The sequence below is a fragment of the Bufo bufo genome, chromosome 10 (genome assembly GCF_905171765.1).
Source record: "Bufo bufo chromosome 10, aBufBuf1.1, whole genome shotgun sequence".
Lineage (NCBI taxonomy): Eukaryota > Metazoa > Chordata > Amphibia > Anura > Bufonidae > Bufo > Bufo bufo.
This window is the reverse complement of record NC_053398.1, coordinates 9354405-9366896: the sequence shown is the minus strand read 5'-3', so window position 1 is coordinate 9366896 and position 12492 is coordinate 9354405. Positions and strand designations below refer to the sequence as shown.

The 12492-nt window shown below is 47.4% G+C and overlaps 1 protein-coding gene across 2 annotated transcripts in view; it reads right to left on the bottom strand.

The window, feature by feature from the left end:
* GAS2 (growth arrest specific 2) overlaps positions 1-12492 on the bottom strand; it is a 60321-nt gene that overhangs the window by 33046 nt on the left and 14783 nt on the right. For both annotated transcript variants that reach the window (XM_040409763.1, XM_040409762.1), the window contains exon 3: positions 3390-3514. In XM_040409763.1, coding sequence (XP_040265697.1) covers positions 3390-3514 — 125 coding nt within the window. The remainder of the gene's footprint in view (positions 1-3389; positions 3515-12492) is intronic.

Sequence of the window (12492 nt, the reverse complement as noted above, 5' to 3'; positions counted from 1 at the left end):
TATCCATGTCAGTGGATCTGAGTTGCAACTAGTGTTGAGCGAACTTGCGTCTAAAGTTCGAGTTCGGGTTATCGAAAAATCCCGTTATGGATTCTAAATTCCGTTATGGTCCGTGGTAGCGGAATCCATAACCAGATTGTACGATAACCCGAACCCGAACTTTAAACACAAGTTCGGTCAACACTAATTGCAATACCAGAAACAGCCTGTGGACAGGTGTGGAACAAAGTAACTAATATATTTATTTATTTTATACACTTATATAGCGCTACTATCTACCGCAGCGCTTTAGCATCACGCTGTCCCCAAAGGGGCTCACAGTCTAGGTTCCCTATCAGTATATATATATATAGCTGAAAAATAGAGCAGCACTCCAGGATTGCGGTAGAAAAATTGTGTTTATTCACCCATTAGTGACGCATACTTTTACATATATATATATTTTTTTTATTTTTTATTTTTTATCCTGACAGCCACTTTATGTTGCATGGAATCCATCTTGGTAATTGATCCCTTGCATATTTCCAAACATTTTCTTAAAGAAATAATTAAAATGGATTCATTAAACTGTCGGGCTGCGAGGTGCAGATTCCTGCAGGATAATTAGCTTTCCATGTGGTGAAGGAGAATCGTGTTGACATAGTGTAGAATATCTAGAAACCGAGGTGCCCACAACCGCGCTCTCAAATATCAGGCAAATCGCTCCCCTGCCGCTGCTCCTGCACAATCTTGTCTCCGTGCATGTGGTTTAATGCAGGATGTGAAAGTGAGAGGAAAACACATGATGTCACCCGGCAGCCATCCTGTCAGATTCACTTCTCGTAAGCTCTGGGGGATCCCTGCTCCACCGCTGTTGTGAAACCAGAGAAAGAAGGGCTTTTTATAGTTTACTTTTTCCAAATGAATTAGCTGAAAACTATTTAACACCGGGCTAGAGGCGTAATAGACCGGCGACTTAATAGAGAAATAATCCGGCCGGTCACGGTTAATTAAAGTCTCCCCTTCATTTACTCAAAGTGCAGACCTGGACTGGACACCGCTCTGAGCAGCTGCGGGGCTTTCTATGGAGACGACTAGGGAGGAGCGAAAAATCCGAAGTCGATTCGCATAAAACTTTGTTCCAATACTGTACAAAGCAGGAGCTCTGTACAGTGTTAGAATGTATTGGCTCAGATGAGCCAAAGTTATTGCTCGCGAGACTTTGCATAATAACTTCATAAATTAATTTGTACTGTACAAAACCATTTCCAGAACCCGGGTTCAGTTCCAAGGTTGGAACCGAACCCGGGTTCGGGAAATGTTTTTTTTTACAGTATAAATTAGTTTATGAAATTATGCAAAGTCTCGCGAGCAATAACTTTGGCTCATCTGAGCCAATACATTCTAACACTGTATGAAGTCGATTCGCTCATCCCTAGAGATGACCAATATACACCTAGAGGCTCTGCTCTCTCTGCAGCTGCCGAGTCCTCTCCACTTTGATTCCTAGGATCGGGCGTGATCACGTTTAGGCCCCTTGCAGACGGGGGTCACATAGCATTATATTGATTTATGATGCTATGTAACCCTTACAGTTCTGGAATGTATTAGATGACACTGACATAATGCTGTCATAAATCAATATGATGCTATGTGACCCCCGTCAGTGCTGGGAGGTCAGGCCGGGAGCTGCCTTATACTGCCTGGCCCTGTCAATCAAAGTGCAGAGAGAGCAGAGCCTCCAGGTGTAATGGTAACGCCCCCGTTGCTCCTAGAGGCTCATTTGCATATAATAAAACTATGAACATAGGACCAACACCGACGCCTTCAGCTGCCGAGCGCACAGGTAACAGGTCAGCCCGTGTCCTAGGTGCAAATCTACAGCAATAATAATCATAGTAATTAATATCAAACACATAATCTAATACACCCAGTACACAGACTGTGTCTCCAGGGACTTTCTGGTGGACGCTGATGTGATATTGACCTCTCGGGAGGATACGCATTCCTGACGGTCCGCAGAGGCCATGTGATGCAAAGCAGCCAATCATCTGCTCCGTTACAGAACAATACGAGGTTTTCATATTATGTGCACGGTGCAAAAGATGAACGTTTCCTGACCGTTAATTATCATCAGTGGTCGTGTCCTGGCTGCAAAAAAGTCAACCAAGTTCAACCTTACAGAAGAAGAGAGAACAAAGCATTGTGGGTAATTGTGATTAATTCTGCCCCCCCTGGGGAAAAATTCCTTGCTCACAGTTCAGATAATATTCCTGGAAATCTCTTATTATTTATAGTAAATGTAGTAGATTTTTTTCTCCTTCTATTAGCCCTAAGCTTTGCTTTTGCAGCTGCTGATTGGCATTGAGTGCTAAGTCACCAGAGAAGCTGCTGGACCCTATGTGTAAGGAAACTGGGGGCAGGGGCGGATTGGCCATAAAGGGAGATTTCCCGGTGGGCCGATGCCCAGGGGGCCGCCTGAGCCCTCCTCACAGCCGCCCAGTGGAAGTTTTTGGGGGATGTATTTTGTCCTGGACTGCGGTGTTTGGCTCTGTTGGGGCGGTATAATGTGACACAATATGGTATTGCCGGCCCTGCCTTCCATTAATTTGGACCCAACTACAAAACGGGGCCACTGTTAGTATTTTTTCCAGGGCCACTATAAGTTCTCAGTCCGCCCCTGACTGGGGGGGGGGGGGGGTCTAAGGTCTACAACCAAGTGAGACGTCTGCAACAGGGATCAGCACCCGGCGTCAGTCCAACTGTTCTGAAACTACAACTCCCAAAATCCTCCTTTCACTTCTATGGGAGTTACAAGAACAGCTGATAAAGTGCACACGCTGGGAGTTGTAGTTTCACAGTAGCTGGCGTGCCGTAGGTTGCTGACACATGGGCTACAATTTCAGCCATTCTTTGTGTTGCAATCTGTATTTGTTGCAAATTGCTACCAAACACAACATATAGGCCTCATGCACACGACCGTTGTGTGTTTTGCGGAACAGCACGGACAGCCATTGATATAACTGCCCATTCTTGTCCGCAAAACGGACAAGAATAGGACAGGTTATATTTTTTTTGCGGACCACGGAACGGAGCAACGGATGCGGACAGCACGCGGAGTGCTGTCCGCATCTTTTGTGGCCCCATTGAAGTGAATGGGTCCGCATCCGAGCCGCAAAAATCCACAGTGCTTATTAAAATTACTCATTGCTGTGGCCCCTTTATTATAGGAATTAGTGGGGGCCCCAGATGTCGGACATGTGTATTCAGTGGGAAAGCTCCTGACAGCAGAGAAGGGACCACCACCCCCATCGGATGCTTCTCGTTCATTAGATCATCCCCAGCTCCAGGCTTCTTCTCTCTCCTCTTTACATCATCATTAACTCCACTAAAATGCGTCGGGCTCTCACCTTGACAGTTTTGCGCGTCTCCATGAGCTTCTCTCGAAATTGACCCTGTAGAGTCTCCGCCAGCTGACACAGTAAGGCCCCATTATCCAGCCTCTCCAGGAATGTTTCTGCCGTTACTTCCTTCCCTGCCAAGAAAACCAAAAGGTCAAATCTATTACATCTATATGTGTGATGTCTCCTGCATGTCACCGCAGCCGTCCCTGTAACACTAGGAGCGCTGGTGGTGACATGAGGAGGAATGAGGCTTTCTTCCTGCAGGTAGGACCATATAAGAGATGTACGGACAGTGGAGTCACAGTCAACGTACATGAAGCTTAGAGATGAGTGAGGTTCTAAAAAATGCGAAAAATTAGCGGCTTCGCCAAATTTTACAAAAAAACTTGCATCGTGACAAACCAAATCCAGTGCGAATCCATGTCACCACGTACGAGATTTTGCACGGGATCTTCAAGAGATATGGCTGCGGAGGCCTCTTCGCTCTCAAATGGATAAGGTAAGTATGACTTTTATTTTATTTTTTTTACCACCATTTCAGGGAAAATCTATTTAAAGCACAAGAAATTTAGCGTTGCAGTGAATCGAATTCTTACTGAAACTTCGAGTAGCTCAACACTAATTACAATTCTTATCCAGAGCTGCACTCACTATTCTGCTGGTGCAGTCACTGTGTGTACATACATGACTTATCCTGTACTGATCCTGAGTTACACCTTGTATTACACTCCAGAGCTGCACTCACTATTCTGCTGGTGCAGTCCCTGTGTACATACATTACTTATCCTGTACTGATCCTGAGTTACATCTTGTATTATACTCCACAGCTGCACTCACTATTCTGCTGGTGCAGTCACTGTGTACATACATTACTTATCCTGTACTGATCCTGAGTTACATCCTGTATTATACTCCAGAGCTGCACTCACTATTCTGCTGGTGCAGTCACTGTGTACATACATTACTTATCCTGTACGGATCCTGAGTTACACCTTGTATTACACTCCAGAGCTGCACTCACTATTCTGCTGGTGCAGTCACTGTGTACATACATTACTTATCCTGTACTGATCCTGAGTTACATCCTGTATTATACTCCAGAGCTGCACTCACTATTCTGCTGGTGCAGTCACTGCGTACATACATTACTTATCCTGTACTGATCCTGAGTTTTACAGCAAGACACGGAGGCTCCTATTGCTATCTCCTTCTTTACTGTCACCACACAGCAGCAAAGAAAAAACTTTACATAACATGACGTAACCATAGTAACATCTCCCTCCCCTCATAGTCCATATAACAGACGGCTCCTCCTATAGATCCACCTCTTTCTTTGCTGCTGCCACCAAGATAAGTACTCATTTTGGCAGCTCCTGTGTTTAGATTTTATATCTTATATATACCTTATATATGTGATTATATTACTGTGTATTGGTCACTTGCTGTTATTTCACGCTTCTGCTAGCGTTTCTCTTGCTGTTCATTGCTTGGGACTTTGCTCCCTGTGCTCATATCATTTACCGCTTTCATTTTTATTAAGGTTATTAGGCCTGGTTTACCTAGTCCTCCCCCTATGGCCCAATAGGTGCCGATTATTGCGGTTTATCTTTGTACCCATTATAATTTTCCTTTGCAGGTTCCGTTCCTACCCCATCGGCGCTGCGTTTCCCGCGCTCACCTCAGTCTTTTCCTATGGCCGCGTGATCTCGCGAGATCTCAGCGGCCATATTGGTACTCCTTTGGCCGTCTCCCGCTGTTCTCGCGGGATTTCGGCGGCCATTTTAGTTTTTCTCAGTTTCTTCCCGCCGATTCTCGCTGGATCTCGGCGGCACTTCCTGGTTCTCCGCTTCCGTCCTAGGATCCAGTCGCCTTCTCCGGCGCTCCTGCACATCGGGTGACTAACCCTGTTTCAAGTACCTACTCTGCTTGCCCTGCGTTATAACATATATCCGGCCTATTAAGCCCTCTTTTAGCCCCACCTTAGACCAGTTTAGCCTAATCCCACCATCAGTCAGTTATACAGGGAGACCGTCCTGGTTCCTATCATGCCTCGATCCGAGCCTACCCATGAGGCCTCTACACCCTCCTCCCCTGATAGGGATGCCCACATTGGAGTTGACACTCAGGCAGTAGCGCTGCAGCGCTCTGTCTCGGCTGCAATGACCGCTGCAATGGACTCCATGTCCTCTGTGCTATCTCAGACGATAGCACAGGCTCTGGCTGGTCATCCTGTTTCAGGGTCTGTGCAGCCTGCGGCCCCCACAGCTCAGCAACCTCCTATGAATAGTCCTGTGTCACAGGTACAATTGACTGGTGCGCCTCCGGCCACCCTTGAACACGCGCATAGATCGCGTAAGAGAGCCTTTCCGCGCCAGGCAGAACGGGCGCGGCCTTGGAAATGCGCTAGAGCGCAACAATTGAGCGATTCTGACGCCGATATTGGGTCAGATGAGGAGGCCTTTGCTGATACAAATGCTGAGTCTGAGGATGAAACGCATGCAGGGCCCAGTTCCCCCCTCTGCCCCACTCCTTCCACTTCTCAAGTGAAGGATTCCTCTGCTAGGGCCACTCCGGCTTCCTCCCTTGTTGACCATTTGGGAGAGCCCATGTTTGACCCTAATGCCCTCCACCATCCCAGATCGGCGGAGTGGCTGCCGACGGACCATGTTGGTAAATACCTGGAACATTGGGTCCGCCGCCCCCTTAGCAAGGAGGCGAGAAATAAGATGAAGGCTGAATGCCCTAGGCCCATTGTGCCTAATAAGGTATGTGACACCCCTGTGGTAGATCCCAAGGTCACACAATTCCTCGCCAAGTCCGGCTGGAATCCCCGTAAGGGGTTAGACTCAGCTCTGCGCAGCTGTCAGGACAAGCTCCTAGATGTCTTTGGTCCTCTGGCCAAATTATTTGAGATGGCTGAAAATGCCAGATCAGATGGGTCTCCTATCGACCCTGAGGAAATGAGAGGTTGGATCCAGCGTGCAATCTGCATCGCTGGCAACGCCAATTCCTCTCTAGCAATTGAGAGAAGGAAGGCAATTTTATTTAAAATTGACCCGAAACTGGCCAACCTGGCCCTTACTGAATCAGGCGCAGACGCTCAGGGTCATCTCTTTGGAGACTCCTTTATAAAGGATTTAAGCCGGTTCGTGGGAGCATTCACTGCCCTAGATAAGGCCCAATCTTCAATTAGGAGAGTATTCCAGGGACGGGTCTCCACCAGGGCCGGCAGTATTAGGGGCCGTCTGTCCGGCCGTTCCAATTTTCAATCCCGCAACGCGGGCAGAGGCTCCTTTCAGCAACGCCCCGCCTTCCAGGAACAGAGGTTTCCATCCCCGTTCTTCCCTGCCAGAGGTGGTCAATGGCGTGGCAGACCCTACAGAGGAAATCAGTCCTCACGACGTCATTTTGGTAAGTCCTCCCCCGATGGGGGCTTCTTTGGAGCATTGCATAGGGGGCAGACTCCTGCATTTTTCCCCTGCTTGGGCGGCAATAACATCCGACCCTTGGATTTTATCCACTGTAGAAGGCTTCCACGTGGAACTCGTGGCTTCGCCAGACCAGATTCCAACCCCTCCCACCTCCCTGCTGTCTCGCCCCGACGCCGCGCTGGTAGACCTAGAACTCACTTCCCTCTACCACAAGCGGGCGATCGAGAGGGCACCACCAGGCATGTCAGGTGTCATCAGCTCTATCTTTCTGGTCCAGAAGAAAGGGGGTCAGATGCGCCCTGTTATCAATTTACGGGCTCTGAATGCGATTGTCCGCTATCGCCACTTCAAGATGGAGGGCATCCATCTACTCCGAGATCTCCTCATGTCGGGCGATTGGTTTGTAAAACTAGACCTCAAGGACGCTTACTTAACAGTACCTGTGTCCGCCCCATCCAGGGACTTACTGCGTTTCCTGTGGAGGGGAGAAATCTGGAGGTTCTCTTGCCTCCCTTTCGGCCTTTCCTCAGCGCCATGGTGCTTCACAAAACTTATGCGACCAGTGGTGGCCTGGCTCCGCAGTCGTGGGGTACGCCTCATAATATACCTGGACGACATTCTTGTCATGCACCAGTCAGCCTCGACTCTGTTGATACATCTCCGCTGGACGACGGACCTTCTATCCCGTCTAGGTTTTCTAGTCAACCACGAGAAGTCGTGCTTAGAACCGTCGCAGAGGATGGAGTTTTTGGGGTTTACCGTGGATTCGGTTTCCGAATCCCTCTCGCTTCCCGCAACGAAGCTGCGTTCCATACGCAAGGAACTCAGACATGCCCTGTCTATTCCTCGGCTGTCCCTACGCCATTTGGCCAGGATCATAGGTCTTCTTGCCTCTTCGATCCAAGCAGTGTTTCCGGCCCCATTGCACTACAGGGCCCTGCAGCGCTTGAAGATAGCGCATCTCCGCTCTGGCGCTGCGTTCGCAGACACTCTGATCCTGGACCCGGAATCTCGGGAAGAGATCGCTTGGTGGATCGACAACCTGGAAGCATGGAACGGCAAAGCGATATTCGGTTTACATCCCGATTTCACTGTCGAGTCGGACGCCAGCCTTCACGGTTGGGGTGCCCACTGCAACGGGATCTCCACGGGTGGCCGGTGGTCCACAGAAGAGGCACGACTTCATATCAACGCGTTGGAACTTCTTGCCGGTTCCTTTGCCATTCGGAGTTTCACCAACGGGATGGCTCGGGCGTGCATTCGTTTGAGGATGGACAATGTGTCTGCAGTGCAATACATCAACCGGTTGGGAGGTACGCGCTCGGCTACCTTGGCTCGGTTAGCGAAAGATTTTTGGGCCTTTTGTCTCTCCAGGGATGTCATGGTTCAAGCGGAATTCCTCCCGGGACTCCACAACAGTCGGCCGGATTGGGGCTCTCGCTACCTTACGGACAGCAGCGATTGGATGCTAGCGCCAGAGACATTTTCAGAGTTATCCAGGAATTGGGGTCCTTTTGCGATAGACCTATTTGCCTCACGTCTGAACACCCAGCTTCCACGGTTTTTCAGCTAACGCCCGGATCCGGCGGCAGAGGCAGTGGACGCGTTCCTGCAACCCTGGTCCGGTCCGCTGATGTATGCATTCCCGCCATTTGCTATGATCCCGAGGATGATGTTACATGTTCGTCGTCATCTGGCCGAATTGGTAGTGGTGGTTCCCTTCTGGGGGACTCAGGTTTGGTTTCCGTCACTACTGGGTCTCCTGATAGATGTGCCGTTTCTTCTCCCGAATCGGATGGATCTCCTCCAGGACCCTCGAGGATTACACCACCCGCTCCTGTCGGACGGATCCCTACGTCTGATAGCCTGCCGGATCTCAGGACGCCTGGAGAAATCGGAAATATTTCAGAGGCAACTAGACGCCTTTTGGACAACGCATGGGCTCCCGGCACCAGAAAATCTTATCGGGCAGCCTGGCGATCTTGGTCTAGTTGGTGCGTGGAACGGGACTTGGATCCCGTTTCGGCCCCTGTGACCCATCTTTTAGATTTTCTTATCTCCCTTTTCGAAGCGGGTAAAGCTTATCGGACAATTAATTTGTTCAGATCCGCTATTTCGTCTACGCATCAGGGTTTTGATGGTGTCCCTGCGGGACAGCACCCTTCCGTATCGCGTTTGCTTCGCGGTTCCCGCATGTCTCGTCCTCCCCGTCCTCGCTTTACCACGACTTGGGACGTGTCTTTGGTTTTGTCCTTTTTATCCAACTGGCCAGTTAACCCGGATCTCACCTTACGGCAGTTGTCGGCCAAGTTAGTGGTTCTTTTTTGCCTGATATCCTGTAAGCGGGTCTCTGATGTTCGGGCGCTTGATCACGACGCCAGATCTTTTACTCCGGAAGGGGTCACCTTCAATATATCCAGACGTACTAAGACCAACATTAGGTCGGTCTCTTACCCATCGTTTCCAGCCTCGCCGGTTCTTTGTCCGGTGGCTTGTTTGAAGGAGTATGAGTCTCGGACGCGTACTTACCGGTTGTCTTCGGTTCCTCAGCTTTTCTTGTCCATTCGGCATCCATTTGGTCCTGTCTCCAGCCCTACTTTGGCGCGTTGGATGAAGTGGATTATGTCGTTAGCAGGAATTGATACTTCCATATTTACAGCTCATTCCGCTAGAGGCGCATCAGCTACCGCCTTGGCTGTTTCGGGGGCACGATTGGAGGATATTCTACGTCTTGCGGACTGGTCTTCGGCATCGACCTTCAGGGAGTATTATTTTAGACCGCCTCCACATTTGTTTTCTGCTGTGATTGCTCAACTTTAAACTTAGCAATAGGAGCCTCCGTGTCTTGCTGTAAAACTAGGTGATTTTCCTAGTCTATGACGGAAAGTCATGGTTTTATTAAAGACACGGAGGCGAGTATTGCCCACCCTGGGATTCCCTCCCTTACAATGTATTTTCTGTGGTTTTCATTCTGATTTGCATGCTTTGTCTGCATAGTCGGCTTAAGATTTTTATGATGGCAGGATCGCGTATGACTAGCGATGTATTCTTCTGCCCATTGCTTAATTTGTTTATTACTTTCAGGAGGAAGTTGATTCGCTAAAGGCTTCAATTGCTCTGCTCCAGTTGTAGCCATGTTGGCTTTCAAGGAAGAAAGGTTCCAGTGATCTCAGCTGATGGTGTTCGTTCGGATGTTCCGGGGGTTCCATGATGGTCGTTTTCCCGATTCAAGGTTCCGGTTTCGTGTTCGGTGGTTCCGGTCATGGTGTCAGGCTCGTAAAGAAAGAGGAGGATCTATAGGAGGAGCCGTCTATTATATGGACTATGAGGGGAGGGTGATGTTACTATGGTTACGTCATGTTATGTAAAGTTTTTTCTTTGCTGCTGTGTGGTGACAGTAAAGAAGGAGATAGCAATACTCGCCTCCGTGTCTTTAATAAAACCATGACTTTCCGTCATAGACTAGGAAAATCACCTAGTTACATCCTGTATTATACTCCAGAGCTGCACTCACTATTCTGCTGGTACAGTCACTGTGTACATACATTACTTATCCTGTACTGATCCTGAGTTATATCCTGTATTATACTCCAGAGCTGCACTCACTATTCTGCTGGTGTAGTCACTGTGTACATACATTACTTATCCTGTACTGATCCTGAGTTACATCCTGTATTATACTCCAGAGCTGCACTCACTATTCTGCTGGTGCAGTCACTGTGTACATACATTACTTATCCTGTACTGTTCCTGAGTTACATCCTGTATTATACTCCAGAGCTGCACTCACTGTTCTGCTGGTGCCGTCACTGTGTACATACATTACTTATCCTGTACTGACCCTGAGTAGTCAGATAAAATGAACACACATAATACAACATCTAACTATTAACCTTTTAAGTATCTGGAAATTGCCAAGGAGTAACACCATACGGTGCCCATATAATACCGTACAGTGATTAGATACAGCTCTATATCTAAAGTAAAGTAATTGCTGTGCTATGTAACATATATAATACTGCTATACCAATCATACTGAGATTGATGCAGTTTACAAGCCTCTGCTTCAGGGCCATCTTTAGCGCCCCCTTCAGCAAGGAAAACAATACTATTTCCTTGGCGCGCAGCACGCGAGGCTATAATATTTTCCCTACATGTTAACTCTCCCGTCTGAGTTCTCAGAGAATAAATTACTTTTGCACTGAACATCTGCAACCAATGAAAAATATATTAGGTGTCGGCTTTCAATTCGCCATTCTTTACGGCTGGAGAAGGTTGTAGTGAGTTTCTATACCAGAGCCCTGAGATATTTTACAGGTCACCCATATTAACGTAAATGAGGAGACCGCGCCGAGCCGCAGGAAACGTGAGGATGGAAAATACATTAAGGATCGTATAAAGAACCGACACTACACGAGGACACATCATACAGGACGAGGCACATAGTATGTAACGGTCCAGACATAACACATACAGGTATATCTGCCTTTAAGCAGTAGACAGCTACGTTGTCACAACCCCGCCCCTTTTGGTAAAATAATAATATTTTAAGCTTATTATGCAGGTCACATGACCATCGTAGGAGGCAGTATTATAGTAGTTATATTCCTGCACATAGGAGCAGTATTATAGTAGTTATATTCTTGTACATAGGGGTCAGTATTATAGTAGTTATATTCTTGTACATAGGAGCAGTATTATAGTAGTTATATCCTTGTACATAGGAGGCAGTATTATAGTAGTTATATTCTTGTATATAGGAGGCAGTATTATGGTAGTTATATTCTTGTACATAGGAGGCAGTATTATAGTAGTTATATTCTTGTACATAGGAGCAGTATTATAGTAGTTATATTCTTGTATATAGGAGGCAGTATTATGGTAGTTATATTCTTGTACATAGGAGGCAGTATTATAGTAGTTATATTCTTGTACATAGGAGGCAGTATTATAGTAGTTATATTCTTGTACATAGGAGGCAGTATTATAGTAGTTATATTCTTGTACATAGGAGGCAGTATTATAGTAGTTATATTCTTGTACACAGGAGGCAGTATTATAGTAGTTATATTCTTGTACATAGAAGGCAGTATTATAGTAGATTGTAAGCCCTCTCTCCTTCTGTACCAGTTTGTAACTCGTCTTGTTCATGCTTATTGTCTGTATTACACCTGGGGGAAGTAAAAAGAGGGAGAAGGTTCACTCAAGTTGCCCACACACTTCCATCAGGAGGTAGAGTCGGTAGGGCTGTTAATTAGCAAGTACTGTTCTGTGTCAGAGATAGAATAGCAGCTCCTTATGCCACCTTAGTGTACCTTCTCCCTCTTTCTCCTCTCCCTCTCTCAGGGGTGTAAGAAAGAAACAATTGGAGACCCCAGGAGTAGAAGCGGTCTCTCTCCACGCTATGTACAACTGATCATCAAAGCGATTATTCACAAAATCGAGAGTTCCTCTGCTATTTCGGGAGAATTCAATAAGTAGCCTGCAGCCAGACCTCCCAGAGACCACTACACCTTGGACGTATTGGGCGATCAAGGTACCTATAGATTCACCCTAAAATACCGGTGGATCACCCCCCCCCACCAGAATTTCGTGTGCACTTTGAGCCAACACCTGACTCCAATATCCTATCAGATGATAGATGTGATTTGTACGCCCTAACATAATGGAGTCACAAT